Here is a 20,084-nt window from a genome sequence, read left to right on the forward strand (position 1 = left end):
CGTCTCTGTGTGTGTCGTGTGTCTGTGTGTGTCATGTATCTGTGAGTGTGTGTTTGTCTGTGTGTCTTATAGTTTGTATTTTAGCTTAAAGAGGTTGTGTGTAGTAACGAGCTGTTCTCTGATCAGTATTGTTCAGTATTGAGCTTTTTTAATGCTCATGTAGAGCTTGATATTTTCAGTATTAAATCTAAAAGTCAAAATCTGATCTGTGTAGAGAGGAAATAAAACCCACATCTAGTAATAAAAAGCAATAGAAAATCTTGTGAAAGTCAAGGATTCACTGGTGTAGAAGTGTTTCATCTGATGATGTGGAGCTGCCGCCCCCTGCTGTTTAAACCCAGAACTGCATCACAGACGCTGATGCTCGTGTGTGTGTGTGTGTGTGTGTGTGTGTTCAGATCCAGCCTCAGGAGATCAGTCCTCCTCCCACAGCTAACCTGGACCGCTCTAATGATAAGGTGTACGAGAACGTGACAGGTCTGGTGAAGGCCGTCATCGAGATGTCCAGCCGGATCCAGCCGGCCCCCCCGGAGGAGTACGTGCCCATGGTGAAGGTCAGGAAACTGGGAATGCTGGGATAATCTCACTGTCTGGAGATGTGTGTGTGTGTGTGTGTGTGTGTGTGTGTGTGTGATGAACTCCTCTGGTGTTTCCTCAGGATGTTGGACTGGCGCTCAGGACGTTACTCGCGACAGTGGATGAGACGATCCCAGTGTTACCGGCCAGCACACACAGAGAGGTGAGAGCAACACACTGATCTACACACTGATCACACTGCAACACACTGATCACACTACAACACACTGATCACACTGCAACACACTGATCACACTACAACACACTGATCACACTACAACACACTGATCACACTGCAACACACTGATCTACACACTGATCACACTGCAACACACTGATCACACTACAACACACTGATCACACTGCAACACACTGATCACACTACAACACACTGATCACACTACAACACACTGATCACACTGCAACACACTGATCTACACACTGATCACACTGCAACACACTGATCACACTACAACACACTGATCACACTACAACACACTGATCACACTGCAACACACTGATCACACTACAACACACTGATCACACTACAACACACTGATCACACTGCAACACACTGATCTACACACTGATCACACTGCAACACACTGATCACACTACAACACACTGATCACACTGCAACACACTGATCACACTGCAACACACTGATCACACTACAACACACTGATCACACTACAACACACTGATCTACACACTGATCACACTACAACACACTGATCACACTACAACACACTGATCACACTACAACACACTGATCACACTGCAACACACTGATCACACTACAACACACTGATCACACTACAACACACTGATCACACTACAACACACTGATCTACACACTGATCACACTACAACACACTGATCACACTACAACACACTGATCTACACACTGATCTACACACTGATCACACTACAACACACTGATCTACACACTGATCTACACACTGATCACACTACAACACACTGATCACACTACAACACACTGATCTACACACTGATCTACACACTGATCACACTACAACACACTGATCACACTACAACACACTGATCACACTACAACACACTGATCTACACACTGATCACACTACAACACACTGATCACACTACAACACACTGATCTACACACTACAACACACTGATCTACACACTGATCACACTGCAACACACTGATCTACACACTGATCACACTGCAACACACTGATCTACACACTGATCTACACACTGATCTACACACTGATCACACTGATCTACACACTGATCTACACACTGATCTACACACTGCAACACACTGATCTACACACTGATCTACACACTGATCTACACACTGATCTACACACTGATCTACACACTGATCTACACACTGATCTACACACTGCAACACACTGATCTACACACTGATCTACACACTGATCTACACACTGATCTACACACTGATCTACACACTGATCTACACACTGATCTACACACTGCAACACACTGATCTACACACTGATCTACACACTGATCACACTGCAACACACTGATCTACACACTGATCTACACACTGATCTACACACTGATCACACTGCAACACACTGATCTACACACTGATCACACTGCAACACACTGATCACACTACAACACACTGATCTACACACTGATCACACTGCAACACACTGATCTACACACTGATCACACTGCAACACACTGATCACACTACAACACACTGATCTACACACTGATCACACTGCAACACACTGATCTACACACTGATCACACTACAACACACTGATCACACTACAACACACTGATCTACACACTGATCTACACACTGATCACACTACAACACACTGATCACACTACAACACACTGATCACACTACAACACACTGATCTACACACTGATCTACACACTGATCACACTACAACACACTGATCACACTACAACACACTGATCACACTACAACACACTGATCACACTACAACACACTGATCTACACACTGATCTACACACTGATCACACTACAACACACTGATCACACTACAACACACTGATCACACTACAACACACTGATCTACACACTGATCACACTGCAACACACTGATCTACACACTGATCACACTGCAACACACTGATCTACACACTGATCTACACACTGATCTACACACTGATCTACACACTGATCTACACACTGATCTACACACTGATCTACACACTGATCTACACACTGATCTACACACTGCAACACACTGATCTACACACTGATCTACACACTGATCACACTGCAACACACTGATCTACACACTGATCTACACACTGATCTACACACTGATCTACACACTGATCTACACACTGATCTACACACTGATCTACACACTGATCTACACACTGATCTACACACTGATCACACTGCAACACACTGATCTACACACTGATCTACACACTGATCTACACACTGATCTACACACTGATCTACACACTGATCAACACACTGATCTACACACTGATCACACTGCAACACACTGATCTACACACTGATCTACACACTGATCTACACACTGCAACACACTGATCTACACACTGATCTACACACTGATCTACACACTGCAACACACTGATCTACACACTGATCTACACACTGATCTACACACTGATCACACTGCAACACACTGATCTACACACTGATCTACACACTGATCTACACACTGATCACACTGCAACACACTGATCTACACACTGATCTACACACTGATCTACACACTGATCTACACACTGATCTACACACTGATCACACTGCAACACACTGATCTACACACTGATCTACACACTGATCTACACACTGATCTACACACTGCAACACACTGATCTACACACTGATCACACTGCAACACACTGATCTACACACTGATCTACACACTGATCTACACACTGATCTACACACTGCAACACACTGATCTACACACTGATCTACACTGCAACACACTGATCTACACACTGATCTACACACTGATCTACACACTGATCTACACTGCAACACACTGATCTACACACTGATCTACACACTGATCTACACTGCAACACACTGATCTACACACTGATCTACACACTGATCTACACACTGATCTACACACTGATCTACACACTGATCTACACACTGATCTACACACTGATCTACACACTGATCACACACTGATCTACACACTGATCTACACACTGATCTACACACTGATCTACACACTGATCTACACACTGATCTACACACTGATCACACTACAACACACTGATCTACACACTGATCTACACACTGATCTACACACTGATCTACACACTGATCTACACACTGATCTACACACTGATCTACACACTGATCACACTACAACACACTGATCTACACACTGATCTACACACTGATCTACACACTGATCTACACACTGATCTACACACTGATCTACACACTGATCTACACACTGATCTACACACTGCAACACACTGATCTACACACTGATCTACACACTGATCTACACACTGATCTACACACTGATCTACACACTGATCTACACACTGATCTACACACTGATCTACACACTGATCTACACACTGATCACACTACAACACACTGATCTACACACTGATCTACACACTGATCTACACACTGATCTACACACTGATCTACACACTGATCTACACACTGATCTACACACTGATCTACACACTGATCTACACACTGATCTACACACTGATCTACACACTGATCACACTACAACACACTGATCTACACACTGATCTACACACTGATCTACACACTGATCTACACACTGATCTACACACTGATCTACACACTGAACTACACACTGAACTACTGGACTTCTCTTGAGTGAACAGGTTTTATTTTAAACATGCTGGTTGAACATAGTGTTTTTATAAATATTGATAAATTTATCAAAACAGTGCAGTGTTTTTTTTTTTTTACAGAACAGTGTTTTACTGTACTACTAGGGCCAACAATATTTTTTTTGCTTTGCGTTAATCAGCTGAAAATGATGTTAGATGGTGTTAATCAACAATTCTGTTATTTATTTATTGAATCAAAATATTTATTGGTTGCAGCCTTACATACTATTCATACTGTTTTTGCAGTATATATTTATTGTGACTAATCAATTATAATAATAATTAAAATTTTATTCTGATCATTTTATTTATATATCACTGTAACTTATAATTGATTAAATCATAAAAATGTCAATTGATGTCAATGTAAATTTTACTGTGTTAGTAAAATACATTCAATAACAATAAAATAAATGTTAGCATGCTGTTTAAAATATTAATAATAATAAAATAAACACTTTTAATAATAAACATAATTATGTTTCTGTTTTTTTCTTCTTCTTTTTTTTTCCAAAGTGTGACTAAAAAAAACTCCAGGTTTGCTGCACTGCAAAATTTGTAGTAATAATTATTATTTAATAATACTAATTATTATTATACTTATTACTAAATACAAATATTAAGAAAGACAAGAAATATTACTACTGTCATATTTCACTGAAAAATCAAGTATTTAATAGTAATAATAATTGTTATATAGAAAAATATGGTAACACTTAAGTTTAGGGTATTAACTAGCATGCATATTACTAGGATCTTGGCTGTTTATTAGTACTTATAAAGCTCATATTAATGCCTTATTCTGCATAATCATATTCTACATCCTTTTAACACCTAAACTTAACAACTACCTTTCTAACTATTAATAAGCAGTAATTAGGAGTTTATTGAGGGAAAAGTCATAGTTAATAGTGAGAATTGGACCCTAATCTGAAGTGTGATCAAAAAATATAATAGTAATAATAATAGTTTAATTTTACTGTTACACTTTAGAATAAGGTTCATTAGTTAACATTAGTTAATGTATGAACTAACATGAACTAACAATGCATTTGTTACAGTATTTGTTAATCTTTGTTCATGTTAGTTATCAATACAGCTGTTCATTGTGTGTTCATGCTAGTGCATTACCTAATGTGAACAAGATTTTAATAATGTAATAAATGTCCAAATTAACATAAACAAAGATGAATAAATGCTGTATAAGTGCAGTTCATTATTAGCTCATGCTAATGTAGTTAACTAATGAACCTTATTGTAAAGCGGTACCAATTTTACAGTACAACTGTAAAATGACTAATATTTGGTGTTAATTTGTGAACAGCTTTTGTTTTGGCAGAAACCAGAGAGAGCCACTAAAGCGTCTCTTTTGCTAATGATGTATTCCTGCACTGAACACTCACTCACTCCAGCCAAAACATTCTGTCACTTTAATTTCCTATTATCACTGTAAAGCTGCTTTGAAACAATCTATATTGGTAAAAGCGCTATATAAATGAAGGTGACTTGACTTGACTCTGTGTGTGTGTGTGTGTTGGCTCAGATCGAGATGGCCCAGAAGCTGCTGAACTCTGACCTGGCTGAGCTCATCAGTAAGATGCGTCTGGCGCAACAGTACGTGTTGACCAGTCTACAACAGGACTACAAGAAGCAGATGCTAACCGCGGCTCACGCACTAGCCGTCGACGCCAAGAACCTGCTGGACGTCATCGACCAGGCGAGGCTGAAGATGCTGGCGCTCTAGTTCCTCCACATGACTGGATCATCAGAGGAACGCGCCACAAAAACTGCTTTTAACGTTACAGAAACAGATGCTACATAAACACTTTTAATAGAGATTTTCACCAGGAGAGGATATCACAGAACATATTTTTGTTTTATAACCGTTAGAAGCGTCATGTTGGTTTTATTTTGTATCCAGAAATGAAGTTGGTCTTTTCTCAAAACCTGCAACTGGAACCCGCTGGACTCTGAGCCGAGGTCGCGCTCGAGGGCTCTCCAATAATCCAAAGGTTTATCCACACATTATCCAGTATTGCTGATGTCAGACGTCAGCGACGGAGCTCGTGCTCAACATCCTCTGAGGAACTCAGGGGTTTCGACGGATGACACTCACCGTGACTCTAAAAGCCAAACCACAGTCATATTTTTTTAAAGGAATCACAGATGTTGTATGAAACTGCTCGACAAAGAGGGAAAACCATCGCCCTGGCGTGAGCATAATATTACGTCAGGGACAGAAGCGAATATATTAGCCACATATCAGTCACATTGGTAAATCGTTATAATCAAAGCTGCCTTCTGATTTCATTTCAAGAACTTTTATTCTGTAAAATCATGCTATTTTTTACCACACACTATAGGGTTGAAACACGACCCCTTTGAGTTTGGACTTTTGTGTACAGAACAATCGTGAAATCCATGTTGTCATTGATATAAATTATTCTCAGGAAGAAGAAACTGTACAGATCTTTTAACTAATAAAATGTTATCATTATCTTTAGCTGTATTTATCTTGGTCTCATCTCTGCTGGACTCTTACTCCTTTTGATTTAACTTTTTTGGGTTTGTAGTTTAAGGTTGAACTGGTAATGATTGGGTTTTAAAAATGATTCCATTATAGTTCATCATAGTTGTTGAATTTACTCTATGAAAATGAAAAATTTGAGTCATGTTTGGAAAGGAAAATGATTGTCTGAAACCAAAACTCCTGTTTTGGATAAAAGCATCTGATAAATTAGATGCAAAGGAAATATTAGGAAACACGGGCTTATTAAAGAATTAAAATATATATGTAACAAAAAAATACCAATTGGCATCGTGTACGAAAAAACTAAGTACTATATCATAGGGACAAGTTTAACACTATAATAATGTCTTGATTTCTGACCAATCTTTGAAAAAGAAAGTAGGACAGTAATGTATGGAGTAACTTTTTTTGCGCTGGGCTTGAAGCCTTTAAACTATAACTTTAAATTTGGTTGGAATAACAAATTCTGAATGTTCTTAAGCTGTATTAGTTATTTTAGGAGGCATTACTCACATATCTAAACCCCCAAACTTAAAAAAATAAAATGCTGAAAGCACTGAACAATTATATGGGTGTAAAAACTTTCAGATTTCTGGTTAATGCAAGTGTTTGTTCCCTATAAAGTACTTTCATTTCAAAAGAAAAGTCTACAGGAGCTGAAGAGTTTCCTCCATGTACAGACAGAAGAGCAAAACTTTACAATAAGACTCCATTCATTAATGCATGAACAAACAATGAACAGTATATTAGTTACAGTATTTACTAATCTTTAACATTTATAAACACAACTGTTCATTGTTCATGTCAGGACAATTCAATATCAAGATACCATGTTAATAATGCACTACTAATTGTTGAAATTAACACCAAGATTAATGAATGCTTCAGAAGTACATTTCATTTTAAGTTCATGTTAAAGTAGTGAAATGAAGCCTTATTGTAGTATTACCCAATAAATGCCTTGACTATTTTAAAAACTCCACTTATATTAGCATTTCTCATTTTACGGTTTTAAGAACTATCGGAAATAAAGTGAATCTAAATGACTTAAATTCTTTTGGACTAGTGAACGCTTTGATTAATTAGAAATAAACCCCAAACCAACAGTGACACAAACAGCATTTACAGTTTCATGTTTTTTTATTAAAAACTGCTTTAGTCGAAGAGACCGAATCCCATGTCGTCATCAGACTCCTCAGACTCGTCTTTCTTCTCCTCTTTCTTCTCTTCCACCTTGGCTGTAATGCAAACAGAAGACGGGTTTAGAGTGTGAAACAGATCAGATGCAGGTGTGTGTGTGTGTGTGTGAGAGAGAGAGTGTGTGTGTTACCTGGAGCGTCTCCTCCTGCAGGAGCGGCAGCAACAGCGGCGGCAGGAGCGGCTCCTCCACCGGCTCCAACATTGCAGATCAGACTCCCGATGTCAACGCTGGCCAGAGCCTGAACACAGGACATCACGTCACACTCACACAGGTGCACTACTTACAGGCATAGGTCACCCAAACATTTAGATTAGCCCATGATTTACTCACCCTGAAGCCATCCTAGGTGTATGAGACATTCTTTCAGACGAATACAATCAGAGTTATACGGCCGTACGCCACAAGAGTAACCCTTGATGTGTGACGTAGATGTAGGAGTGGCGTGAGCTTTGACGCCTCGCGCGGTTCAAACACACAGGGCCGGGCAACCGCGTTCCTCATTGTGCGTCAAGTTCAAGTGTTACTCTTTTGGTGCAAGTCGACTTGTGTACAGCCGTCTGCCAGAAGCTAGTTATTTTAGCTGATAAAGTGTTAAATATGGATTTTTTCTTGAACGCATTGCTTCGCTTTAGAAGGCCTTTATTAACCCCAGCAGAGCCGTGTCGATCACTTTGATCACGGATGGATAGGGTTTGATGGGACTTCAAAAAATATACCCATTGACTCCCATTATACGGCTTGGAAAAGCCAGACATTTTTTTTATATAACTCCGTCTGAAAGAAGAATGTCACACACACCTCGGATGGCTTCAGGGTGAGTAAATCATGGGCTAATTTTCATTTTTGGGTGAACTATCCCTTTAAAAAAAAATCAACACTTAGGAAATGACATCACACTCCAACAGGTGCACTACTAAACATCAACACTGAGAATCAAGATGCACTACTTCTATAATAATGCTGAGGTCCTCTGTAGAGCTTTGACTTCATAACTGTAGGTACACTGTTTCCCAAACATCCACATTTCACCATTTCCATTATCCTCAAAGGATCTTATAGATGCAGTGGCTGGGAAATAAACTCACCTTAGCGAAGAGACCAGGCCAGAAGGGCTCGATGTTCACACCGGCGGCCTTGATCAGGGCATTGAGCTTGTCCTCCTGAAACACACACATCAGGAACACCATCAGGTCATGGTTTCATTTGGAGAGTACAATAGTACAGTGATGGCATCACATGTTAATAACATGGTACTGTCAACAAGAAAAACACATGGTAGTGCCAGGGTACAGTATGATGTGATACCATGGTATTCTTCCTAAAGTAAGATGTAAATACCATGATATAGATATTGTAATCGAAGAATTTGGTCAACAGATGTCATCATGCCACTTACTATAGTGCTAGTAGAGTTGTGATTAGCATGGTACAGGAATATCAAGTGGTAATACTCAGTACTGAATTACCAGTCACAATCATACATTATAATAAAGCACTTAAGTTGTCCTGAATAATAGTAAGTGTAAAAAAAAAAGTGATATATTTTAAAACAGAAAACGCGCGCGCGTCTCTTTACTAGTTTCCCACAAGTCGTTCAAACTGTTTTCACACACTATTTAGGTTCTAATAACACACTGAACATACGCAGTAACAAACTAACCTATATACAAGTGTAAATCTCTTAAAATCACTACTTTATGAGCGCCATATGTAGACAGATAGTGTCAGAGTCCCGGATGTTCATGTCGCGCCGTCAGCGCGCGCTCAAACCCCTCACACTCACCGTGACGGTCACTTCATCATCATGGAGGATGAGAGCGGAGTAAATACAGGCCAGCTCGGATACAGATGCCATTGTTCTTTCAGTGGGTTAAGGTTTCAGACGTGGATGCCTAAATTTGACGGTGCTAGTCGCCGGATTCAAAGGCCTTAGCTTCGAGCGAAGAACCGAGCACCTCAAACACACCGATGTCAGTGAACGGAAAGGGCCGAAAGGGGGCGGGGCGGTGGTTTATATAGCATTATGCGTCACTTCAGTGGGCGGGACTAACGCAGTGAAGAGAGGATGTGATTGGTCCGTTTGTTCTGTCAGTTATTTTTGACATCCTTCTCCATCCGCGTGGTCATGAGAGCGTTACATTTATTAGATATATATATAACATTGAAATATAACTGAAAAATATAAAAAGTTAAACATCAAATAAAAATGTTAGTTTTTTTTCCCATTTATTTACATGGTATTTACTTTGTACTTCAAGGTATACCATCTAGAAACAAAGTAATACCATAGTACTTTTTTGTTCGATTTTTTTTTATGTATTTGTTTATATTTATTAATTATTGGTTCAGTAATGCTAATAATAAGTCAGTTACTGCTGCACTGTCGTCATGGGCAAGTAACATAAACTACATGTAAGAATAAAGGCAGTGGAAGGCATGGTTTGTTTAATAAAGTCTCTGTAATTAAGCAGTTGAATCACAGAAACACTTTTATTGGAATGGAACGCAAAGTCAAACATACATCATTCTCTCCCAACACACAAACAACAGTCATGTTACTAAAATTAATTCATATTCGGAAACAAAACAGATAATTAATCTGAAACTCTGGTCTTTTGGCACCCTTGTGATATGGTCTTAATTACAAAACACTTTTTGAGACTGAATTAAAGGTCCCATCAAAATACATTCTGTAAATTTACACCAAGCTTTTCATAGTTTTACTTCTGAACCTATAACTCAATATATAGCAACCGTTTGAACTGTGAAAGACGCTCCGACAGAGAGTAGCTGCTCAAAATCCTCTGTTTACTGGAGCAAAACTGAGCTTGAATAGACAAATGCAGTGTTGTCCTTCGTTCTTGAATCCGATGTCTGATCTCGTGATAACGCTGAGCTGTCCTGGTGTGCCGATGTCAATCTTTATGGGGTTTTCCTTTGGGCTCTTCATCGTAAGACACGCCGTACTCGTTCACTCTGGTTTTGTCCACTGGATAGAGCCTGAAAAACATCAACATCTCCTGCATCATCCGTACGAGAGAGGACAGTCAGTTCAACATCAACGTCAGACTATAAGGACCCTCACCATCTCTGGTACAGGTACACGAGGAACACCACGTCATCTCTGAAACACGCCAGCCGATGTGACGTGGGCATGGTGATGACGAACGCAAACACGTCATCGATGAACGTGTTAAAAGCCTGGAGAGGAACACAAGTGGCAGATTAAACTCAATTAACTGAAATGAAACTCAAACCTCCAGACAGACAAAGATCTTTAGATTTTACTCAATTAATTGATCAATCTTAAAAAATAATATAATTTTTTTTTTTTTTTGATTAAATTGATAGACTTTATCATAAACTGTATATAATTTGAGGATAATTTAATACATTATATTGAGATATATATATATATATATATATGTGTAAATATTTTATATACTATAATATATACTTAATATATATATATATATATATTATTATTATTGTTAATATAATTAATATAAATGTATGTAATTTATATTTAGAGACACTATTATATATATATATATATATATATATATATATATATATATATATCATTTATTTAAAATAATTTCTACAATTTATTTATAGTTATTATATACAAAATGAGGACGATTTAAACACTTAAATTTAAATTTGACAAAATAACAGAAAAACAATGAAAGTAATGTGTACTCAGTATGATTTTTCATAAATTATGATAAATTATAAAATGTTTTGCATTTTGTTTATTTTTTTTAATATTTAAAAATAATGTAAAATCATATAAAATATGGAAAATTGTTACATAGAAACCACAGGTATTTAGTTGTCATACTGGCAGTTTATATATATATATATATATATATATATATATATATATATATATATATAAACTTCCAGTATGAAAACTAAATACTTGTTGTATATATATATATATATAATATTGTCTCTTATTTATCATGCATTATTAATAGAAACAGCATGAGAGAGTTTCACTGTGAGCGATCGTCTCTCACCTTGTACATAAAGGCTTTCCAGGGCAGATGAGCGACTGACTTCATCTGTGGAAACAAACACTGATTACAAACCCAAACATCATTTCATGACTCTGAGTGGACGAGGTCATTTCGACTCAACAAACCTTGTAATTTACAAAGAGTTGAGGCAGCATGAAGAGGAACCCGAAGGCGTACACTCCTGAACGACAACACACACAATTACATTTCCATCTTTAATGTTTCTAAATGATTCACTCAGTCAGATAGAGCAACAAAATCACACTTACCGTTCACTAAACTGTTAATAATCCAGGAGTACCAGCTGTACAAACACATCACAGATTAATCATTTGTGCACCTCAAATTACTTTTTCAGCCAAACAAGTTTTAGCAAAAGTGACTCCTCACCTTTTGTACTTGACGAAGACGAGAGCGTAACCCGCCCCGCCGAGGCACAGAGGGTACAGCAGATAGGACAGGTACTTCATCGCCTGCTCACACAAACAATATTCATAAGTGCGATATTAAAATATCAAAACATAATCATAAGAAGCTTGTGCTCACCAGTGTGTCATATTCCCCTGTTCGCTTCTCAGATTCATCCTGTTTCCCAAACTGAAGGACAGACCGGGAACAACTCACAGTTAGAGAATCATCACTGTAGTAACAAGACGATTCAGAGCAATAAAGAAGAGAATCCATAAAGGTTTACCAGGAACGTGGGAGTCAAGCCCCTCCATATGACGTGGATTTTAAAAGCCTTTTTCACTTTCCATATCTGAAATACATAAACACAAGAGCTGTAGGTGTAATTTGATTATGTCCAGTTGACTGAAGGAATTGTGCAGAGAAAGACCAGAAAGCACAGAGACACGAGTGAGACGTGACTGTACCTCTATCAGAGAGCCGATCCCAGCGGGAATCAGGACCAGGAGACTCGTCTGCTCATCCAGGAGATACAGGAAGATCACGATAGTGCTGAAACACCTCCACAGCACTGACACACACACACACACACACACCTCACGTCAGCACAGACTCACACTAATACACATACAACAGTCTCTGATACATGCAAACTAATTCACTGAGAGATCGCGGCCATGTTGTGATAATTGATACAAACCATGTCTGATTATTATACACGTTTATGAATAAAACTAAAATGGAACAATTATCAAAAACAAATGAAACTCTATATACCTTGAGGATAATTTAATAAATATTAATATTAAATTAATTTATATTAATATAATATTTATCTTAATTATTATATTATTATATAATGTATATTATTATATATTATATATTATTATATTATATTATATTCAGATTTTAAATATGTATTTTTCATTTTATTTATATATATTACATTATACTTTATATATGATTATTTTTGACATTTGAGTAAAAATAAAATGTAACAATTATTTTTTAAACTATAAAACATTAATACATTATAAAAAAAACTTAATAAAGAAATGTAAATTATAAAAAAATATCTAAAAACTGTATATACCTTGAGGGCAATCTGATACACATTATTATATTAATAAAAAATATACATAATATGTATATATATATTATGTATCTTTTTTTATTAAAATTATTTGTATTCAAATATTTTTTGTTAAAATTAATAATTTTATTAATATTTTTTGTTAAAAATAATAATTTATACAATTTATTTATAGTTATAATATACATCAGGACAATTTTACCACTTAAATGTAAATTTTACAAGATAACAGAAAAATAAACAGCGTTTCACTTCCTCAACACCGCTTTGCATGCACTCGTGTGAAAGGAGGGTTATTGTTCACAAACCGGCTCTGCTTGACATCCCAACCATGCTCTTCTTGTGCTTCCAGAAACTGATGTCATTTTTGAACGCCAGGAAGTCAAACAACAGCTGGACAAAAACACAGTAATGTTTGAATGTGGTGAAACATAAACCCGCTCAGACTCAGCAGTGTGAACACGATTCAGTCCAAAACACATGAACTCACATGGAAAGCGGCCACAAAGAAGGTGAGGGCGAGGAAATACAGGTTCGTGTCCACAAATATTCCCTTGATTTCATCCGCATCCTTTTCAGTGAAGCCTAAAATACAAAGGAAAAATATCCCTGGGACTTTTATTTTCAATATTTTTAATAATGAAAGTGTTTATCCGTCGGATAAATAAATTATATGACGTGATGGACAAATAATTTATCTAAATGAATAATATTAATATTATTATTAATACATTTGATTCATTACATTTGATATTGCTGTTTCAGATCTTTATAAAGCAATAAACCACTTAAGGCCACGCAATTGAATTTTTGCATTTTACATTTTTGAATAAATATAGTATAAAATAATTGTTACTCAGAAATGTAACAAGTTTCTGAACATCTTGTTTAATAATACTCATTTTAATAACAACCCTATTAAAATGTATAAGTATGTGTGTATAAACATATAAATATAATAACAACCCTATTAAAATGTATAAGTATGTGTGTATAAACATATAAATATAATAACAACCCTATTAAAAATAGTTTTTTGCATGTTTAAGTATGTGTGTATAAACATATAAATATAACAACAACCCTATTAAAAATTGTTTTTTGCATGTTTAAGTATGTATATACATATAAATATAAGCAATAATAACCCTATTAAAAAATAGTTTTGAAAAAAAAAATCATTGTGGCCCTTAATTTCACATCAAACCATTTAGCCTTGATAAACACACTTTTGCACACAGCCTTGCATGGCTTATAGCTTTAATTACCCATGAGTCTGCAGACTCTTACCAAACTGCTGCAGGGAATAGACGGCGTCCTGCATGTGTATCCAGAAGCGCAGTTTCCCCAGAGCGATGGAGTCGTACGAGATGGTCAGAGGCAGTTCAGTGGAGCTGCTGTTGATCTCCTGCATTACACACACACACACACACACACACACACACACACACACACACACACGTTCACTACAGGAGCTCAGAGAAAACAGCTGGGATGGAGAGAATTAAAGGAGCCGTACCATCAAATCCTTCACTCTGTTACTGAGCTCGTCCACGAACAGCAGCGGGAGGTAGATCATCTTCTTGCCGTTCTGATACCTGAGGAATTAGAGATGAAAATCATGACCACAAGCTTACATCACAGGATAGGATGAGATCACAAAAACTGGATCATCACACATCTCTATATATAAAGTTACATTATATCCAACTTTATTTGCATACACAGTCCTCATGTAAAGTGATATATATATACACTTCAGCAAATTTAAGTTCCCTGATTTTTTTTATATCGTTGCAAAATGTAAATATATTATCGTCCAGATCTTTACATAAAGTTGGATATACTATAAGTATGTCAAAGTTTATCCACACACATGCAATATACTTGCATAGAGTGATGTATACAATATAGCAAATCTCAAATGCTTGATTGATTGTATCGCGTCGCAAAATGTAACTATATTACCATCCAGCTCTTATATGCTAAATTTGACTATACAAGGCATAAAGATATTATTATATGTGACCCTTGGACTACAAAACCAGTCACATGGGTACATTTTTTGAAATTGAGATTTATACATCACATGTAAGCTGAATAAATAAGCTTTCCATTGATGTGTGGTTTGTTATGATAGGACAATATTTGGTCGAGATACAACTATTGAACATCTGGAATCTGAGGGTGCAAAAAAAAATCGAAAACATTGAGAAAATCTCCTTTAAAGTTGTTCATTTATGTTGGCGATTGTGCAGCATTCACTCACACAAATAAATGTTTTATATATTTACGGTAGGAAATTTTCAAAATATCTTCATGGAACATGATCTTTACTTAATATCCTAATGATTTTTGGCATAAAAGAAAAATGGATAATTTTGACCCATACAATGTATTGTCGGCTATTGCGACAAATATACCCGTGCGACTCGAGACTGGTGACGTGATCCAGGGTCACATATTAAAAACATTAACATCATGACTTTCTGTAAAGCTGCTTTGGAAATACGTGTTTTGTGAAAAGCTCTATAATAATACCTTTTATTTATAGGCACCCTTCAAGGCACTCAAGGACATCGTACAACATAAAAGTAAATCAATAAAATACAAAGCTATGCAAAAAGACAGACATACAGATCACACATAAAATCAACAAATCAAACAATCAAATCACTAAAAGCTATTCTAAACAGATACGTTTAAATCTGAGCTTTAAAAAGGGAAATTGCCTTGACTCGACAATAATCACGTATCTGCTTTTTAGCTGTGGTAAAATCACCGTAACGCATGGCGACTCTCTCACGGCTTGTTGTTTTATCCTGAAAGAGCCGCTGGATGTGTGTAATATGGAGAAACTCACACTCTCATGTAGCGGTGCACGTCTCCAGGAAGAGCCTCTCGGTCGAACTGGAAGTTTTCGGACACCACGTTCAGCGTCAGACGGGAACGCCAGTGAGAAACGGGCCGGTCCAGATCGGAGTCGCCGCTCTGCTTTTGCTGATCCGGTTTCTGGATAGAAATCGGATGTATTTATATAATGCAAACACAGCTCTTTGTTCAGGTGCAGGAAGTGGCCCAGCAAGCAATTGTGCATTTAAAAGACGTCTAACAGCCTCCAAACACAGCCCAGACGTCTACAACAAGGCAACATTTGGGCTGTCAGTGAAAGTTTAATAGACGTCTGAACCATAGAACAAGAATAGACTAGTTATCAATTAGATAACAAAGAAATAAAGAGAAACGACTTGTCTATTCTTGGGCTATGGTTTAAACGTCTATTAAACTTTCACAGACAGCCCAAATTTTGCCTTATTTTAAAAACGGATAGTTCCGGTCCTTGATTCTGATTGGTTGAGCCGCGTTTGAAGCCGTTGTAAATTACTCCACAAACACACACCTGTGACCGCATTACATTAGTGTTACTGCGCAACTGCCGTTTGTGATGCTTTGTTGCTGAATGTGTTGCTTAGCAACCTCTTTGGAGCTACATTGCTTGGCGGAGGAATAATGTGTTATAACGTTATAGTTTTTGTTGCTGGTGTTTATTTTATGAATAAAATAAATATTAAAATGAATATTTTTATGGAGTAACCGTTTTATAAAAGCAATAAGCCCCTTGAAGCCGTGATTTACAGTGGCTTTAGAACAGCTAAGGGGGTTTTATGCCTGGTTCAGATTACACGATTTTAGCCTGATTTTGGCACGATCCGTTTGACGTTTGACGTAGAGTGTCGTGAGGATTTGTAAACCACAACAGGCGTCGGGACGCAAGATTCAATCGTTTCATCTCGTATAGTGTGTCAAAGTAGGCGACATCCGACGTCGCGTCTGCAATGCTTCACGACATCACAGTAAAAAGACTAGCATGATGATTTTTTTTTTCGGTCCTCCACGACGGGTTCTGTCAAGAGTGAGAGAGTGTGTGTGCGCGAGAGTGAGTGTATGTGTGTGCGCGAGTGAGAGAGTGTGTGTGCGCGAGAGTGAGTGAGTGAGTGAGAGTGAATGTGCGCGCGTGTGTGTGTGTGCGTTTGTGTGAGTGACTGAGCGAGAGTGTGTGTGTGTGTGTGTGTGTGTGTGTGTGTGTGTGTGTGTGTGTGTGTGTGTGTGTGTGTGTGAGAGAGAGAGAGAGTGAGTGAGTGCGTGTGTATATGTGCCAGTGAATGTGTGCGTGTGATGACTGGTCGGAAAGCAACATGTTTCTTGTCCACGACATGACAATATTTTAGGAGTCAAAATTGTGTAATCTGAACCAGGCATAAGCTGTTCTATATTCACTGTAAATCACGGCTTCGAGGGGCTTATTGCTTTATTAGACGTCTGGGCTGTGTTTGGACGGCTATTAGAAATCTTTTAAACATAAGATCACTTGCTGGGATGTTTGCCGGGGGTGTCAGCTCACCTGCGGGTCGTCCTGTCCCGTGATCAGGCTGATCTCCGGAGGCTTCGGCATCATGTATGTGGTCAGTTGCGTGACTAGATGAACCTGATGCGGATCCTGCCATGGCGTGACTCCGGCCTGGTGCACAAACACCATAGCGTACAGCGTGCCATTCTTGCGTGTCTTCTTCGGCAAAGACACGTTAACTAGCCTTAAAGAGACAGAAGCATAACTGTGAGAAAGCAAATCTGGTCAGCAATAGTTGTCTAGAAAGCACACGAATGAAGCCCTACAGGACAGGAGTGCAGAGTAACAGTGATATGATGAGTTACTAGAGTTCCTGTACCTCTCAAACGGGGTGTTCACATCAAACTCTTCCTCTCTGTGGATCAGACTGTGTCCTCCATCAGCATTCGGTCTCAGTGCAGTGTAGACGCTGAGCTGATGAAACACACATACAAAATATCACTGTTATTGCAGATCTTCTTATTGCATATTGTTTCCTGAAATATGTTTTGAACAGTATGTTGATTATATATGTCTGCTAATGCAGGGGTTTTCAAACTGGAGTCCAGGGACGTGTTTGTGATTTAAAAAAATAAATAAAATAAATAGGGTAAAATAAATAAACAAAAATCAGATTAAAAGAAATTGAAATTGGATTAGAATAAAAATAAATTTGAATAAAAAACATAAATACATAAAAAATAAAAATAGATAAATAGAAATTATATTTAAATAAATGTTTAAACTATAAAAATATATTAATTAATAAAAAATATAAATAAAAATCAGATTAAAAGAAATAGATACATAGAAATTGGATAAGAATAAAATAAATTAGAATAAAATACATAAATATATATATATATATAAATAGATAAACAAATTATATTTAAATATTTAAAATATATATTAATTAATAAAAATATATATATACAATTTAGATGAAAAGAAACAGATAAAAAAGAAAAATGTAAAGAAAAGAAAAATATATTAAAATACAAATAACACACATACTATCTACATAAATAAAAAGATAAATATAATCATTAACAATAGAAACTAAATATTTTCAATGAATATTGTAGACATTTATAATATTAGTTTTTCACAGCATAACCTGGGTCTTTATACAAGAAACTATACCAATTAAATGTTTGAATAGGGGCCCTCATATGAAGATGGCATCTAAAAAGATTGAAAACACCTTTCTCACATTTAATATTACTTAAACTAATATTTTATTTATGTAATATATTTATTAATAGTGCACATCGTTTGATATACAAATATGTCCACCCATAAAGACCTGTATAGGCCTGGTTTCACATGAATAGTTTATCAGATAAGCTGATATAGCAGCAGCACAGAGAGCCTCACCTGCAGTCGAGGTTTGCCGGCCAGGTAAGGGGAGATACAGTTGTCAGCTTTGGGTTTCTCGCAGGGTTTAGTGTAAACGATCCCATACATGACCCAGCATGTGTGCAGCACATACAGGAGGAAAACCCCCACGATCAGGCTCGTGAACGAGGCTTTAGGAAACATCTTCAGTGCATCAATGACAGCACACGACTTCAGTGGACAGACCTGAGCAGATGCTGCTGATCAACATGCTGTTTGGACGGGAAATAATGATGAAGAACAGGATTAGATCAGCTGTCAATCAGCCCTGGTGCACTGCCACTAACACACGTCACTCTAAACACACACATTATAACATCTGCAGTCTGTTATTCTGATGTTTGATTCGGTTTTCACTCCAGCATCCTCAGAAAACCCGTGTAAAGTCATCGGTGATTCCTCATGATGAAACGCACGCGTTTAATTCCTTTAATTTATCCCTCGATTCAATTTTGACGTGATGTTTCATTGAGCGCTCATTTCCGGGATTCACTTCCTGTTGCGGGTTGCCAGATTCATCCAACTCAACTATTTAAATCGCAAATAATGTTGCTGTTTTGACCAAATATAAACAATGG

The 20,084-nt window shown here is 37.2% G+C and overlaps 3 protein-coding genes across 11 annotated transcripts in view; 1 reads left to right on the plus strand and 2 right to left on the minus strand.

Moving 5' to 3' along the window:
- The window catches only part of ptk2aa (protein tyrosine kinase 2aa), a 104,424-nt gene extending 97,457 nt beyond the window's left edge, over positions 1 to 6,967 (plus strand). For all 8 annotated transcript variants that reach the window (XM_082185441.1, XM_082185443.1, XM_082185436.1 and 5 more), the window contains 3 exons: positions 399 to 554; positions 659 to 739; positions 6,008 to 6,967. In XM_082185441.1, the coding sequence (XP_082041567.1) occupies positions 399 to 554; positions 659 to 739; positions 6,008 to 6,208 (438 nt within the window). In that variant the 3' untranslated portion in view covers positions 6,209 to 6,967. The remainder of the gene's footprint in view (positions 1 to 398; positions 555 to 658; positions 740 to 6,007) is intronic.
- A 1,148-nt stretch (positions 6,968 to 8,115) lies between these two features.
- rplp1 (ribosomal protein lateral stalk subunit P1) lies at positions 8,116 to 10,191 on the minus strand. Its single transcript, XM_082185488.1, has 4 exons — positions 9,979 to 10,191; positions 9,281 to 9,355; positions 8,325 to 8,433; positions 8,116 to 8,232 (listed from the first exon to the last, which is right to left on the minus strand). The coding sequence occupies exons 1-4, from the start codon at positions 10,048 to 10,050 to the stop codon at positions 8,150 to 8,152; spliced, it is 339 nt and encodes a 112-aa protein (XP_082041614.1). The 5' UTR covers positions 10,051 to 10,191; the 3' UTR covers positions 8,116 to 8,149.
- Positions 10,192 to 10,635: 444 nt separating this feature from the next.
- On the minus strand, positions 10,636 to 20,008 carry clptm1l (CLPTM1 like). 2 transcript variants are annotated; one of them, XM_082185461.1, is made up of 18 exons: positions 19,816 to 20,008; positions 19,486 to 19,718; positions 18,449 to 18,543; positions 18,124 to 18,313; positions 16,585 to 16,733; positions 15,241 to 15,319; positions 15,012 to 15,129; positions 14,212 to 14,306; positions 14,030 to 14,114; positions 13,096 to 13,199; positions 12,915 to 12,980; positions 12,767 to 12,817; positions 12,611 to 12,693; positions 12,490 to 12,524; positions 12,346 to 12,401; positions 12,221 to 12,265; positions 11,281 to 11,396; positions 10,636 to 11,195 (listed from the first exon to the last, which is right to left on the minus strand). In XM_082185461.1, exons 2-18 carry the CDS (start codon positions 19,648 to 19,650, stop codon positions 11,111 to 11,113), a joined length of 1,617 nt encoding a protein of 538 aa, XP_082041587.1. In that variant the 5' UTR covers positions 19,651 to 19,718; positions 19,816 to 20,008; the 3' UTR covers positions 10,636 to 11,110. The 2 variants fall into 2 exon arrangements, with proteins under 2 accessions (XP_082041587.1, XP_082041586.1); XM_082185460.1 differs by having other exon boundaries at positions 19,486 to 20,008.
- Positions 20,009 to 20,084: the final 76 nt, after the last annotated feature.

Source organism: Leuciscus leuciscus, assembly GCF_965113295.1.
Source record: "Leuciscus leuciscus genome assembly, chromosome: 12".
NCBI classification, from domain to species: Eukaryota; Metazoa; Chordata; class Actinopteri; order Cypriniformes; family Leuciscidae; genus Leuciscus; species Leuciscus leuciscus.

Coding starts and splice junctions, on each gene's coding strand:
- rplp1 (XM_082185488.1), bottom strand. CDS start 10,050: ATGGCATCTGTATCCGAGCTGGCCTGTATTTACTCCGCTCTCATCCTC. Junction 8,434..9,280: donor GGCCTGGTCTCTTCGCTAAG/GTGAGTTTATTT, acceptor TCCTGTGTTCAG/GCTCTGGCCAGCGTTGACAT. Junction 8,233..8,324: donor TGCAGGAGGAGACGCTCCAG/GTAACACACACA, acceptor TTTGCATTACAG/CCAAGGTGGAAGAGAAGAAA.
- clptm1l (XM_082185461.1), bottom strand. CDS start 19,650: ATGTTTCCTAAAGCCTCGTTCACGAGCCTGATCGTGGGGGTTTTCCTC. Junction 12,525..12,610: donor GTCTTCGTCAAGTACAAAAG/GTGAGGAGTCAC, acceptor GTGTTTGTACAG/CTGGTACTCCTGGATTATTA. Junction 12,402..12,489: donor TATTAACAGTTTAGTGAACG/GTAAGTGTGATT, acceptor GTTGTCGTTCAG/GAGTGTACGCCTTCGGGTTC.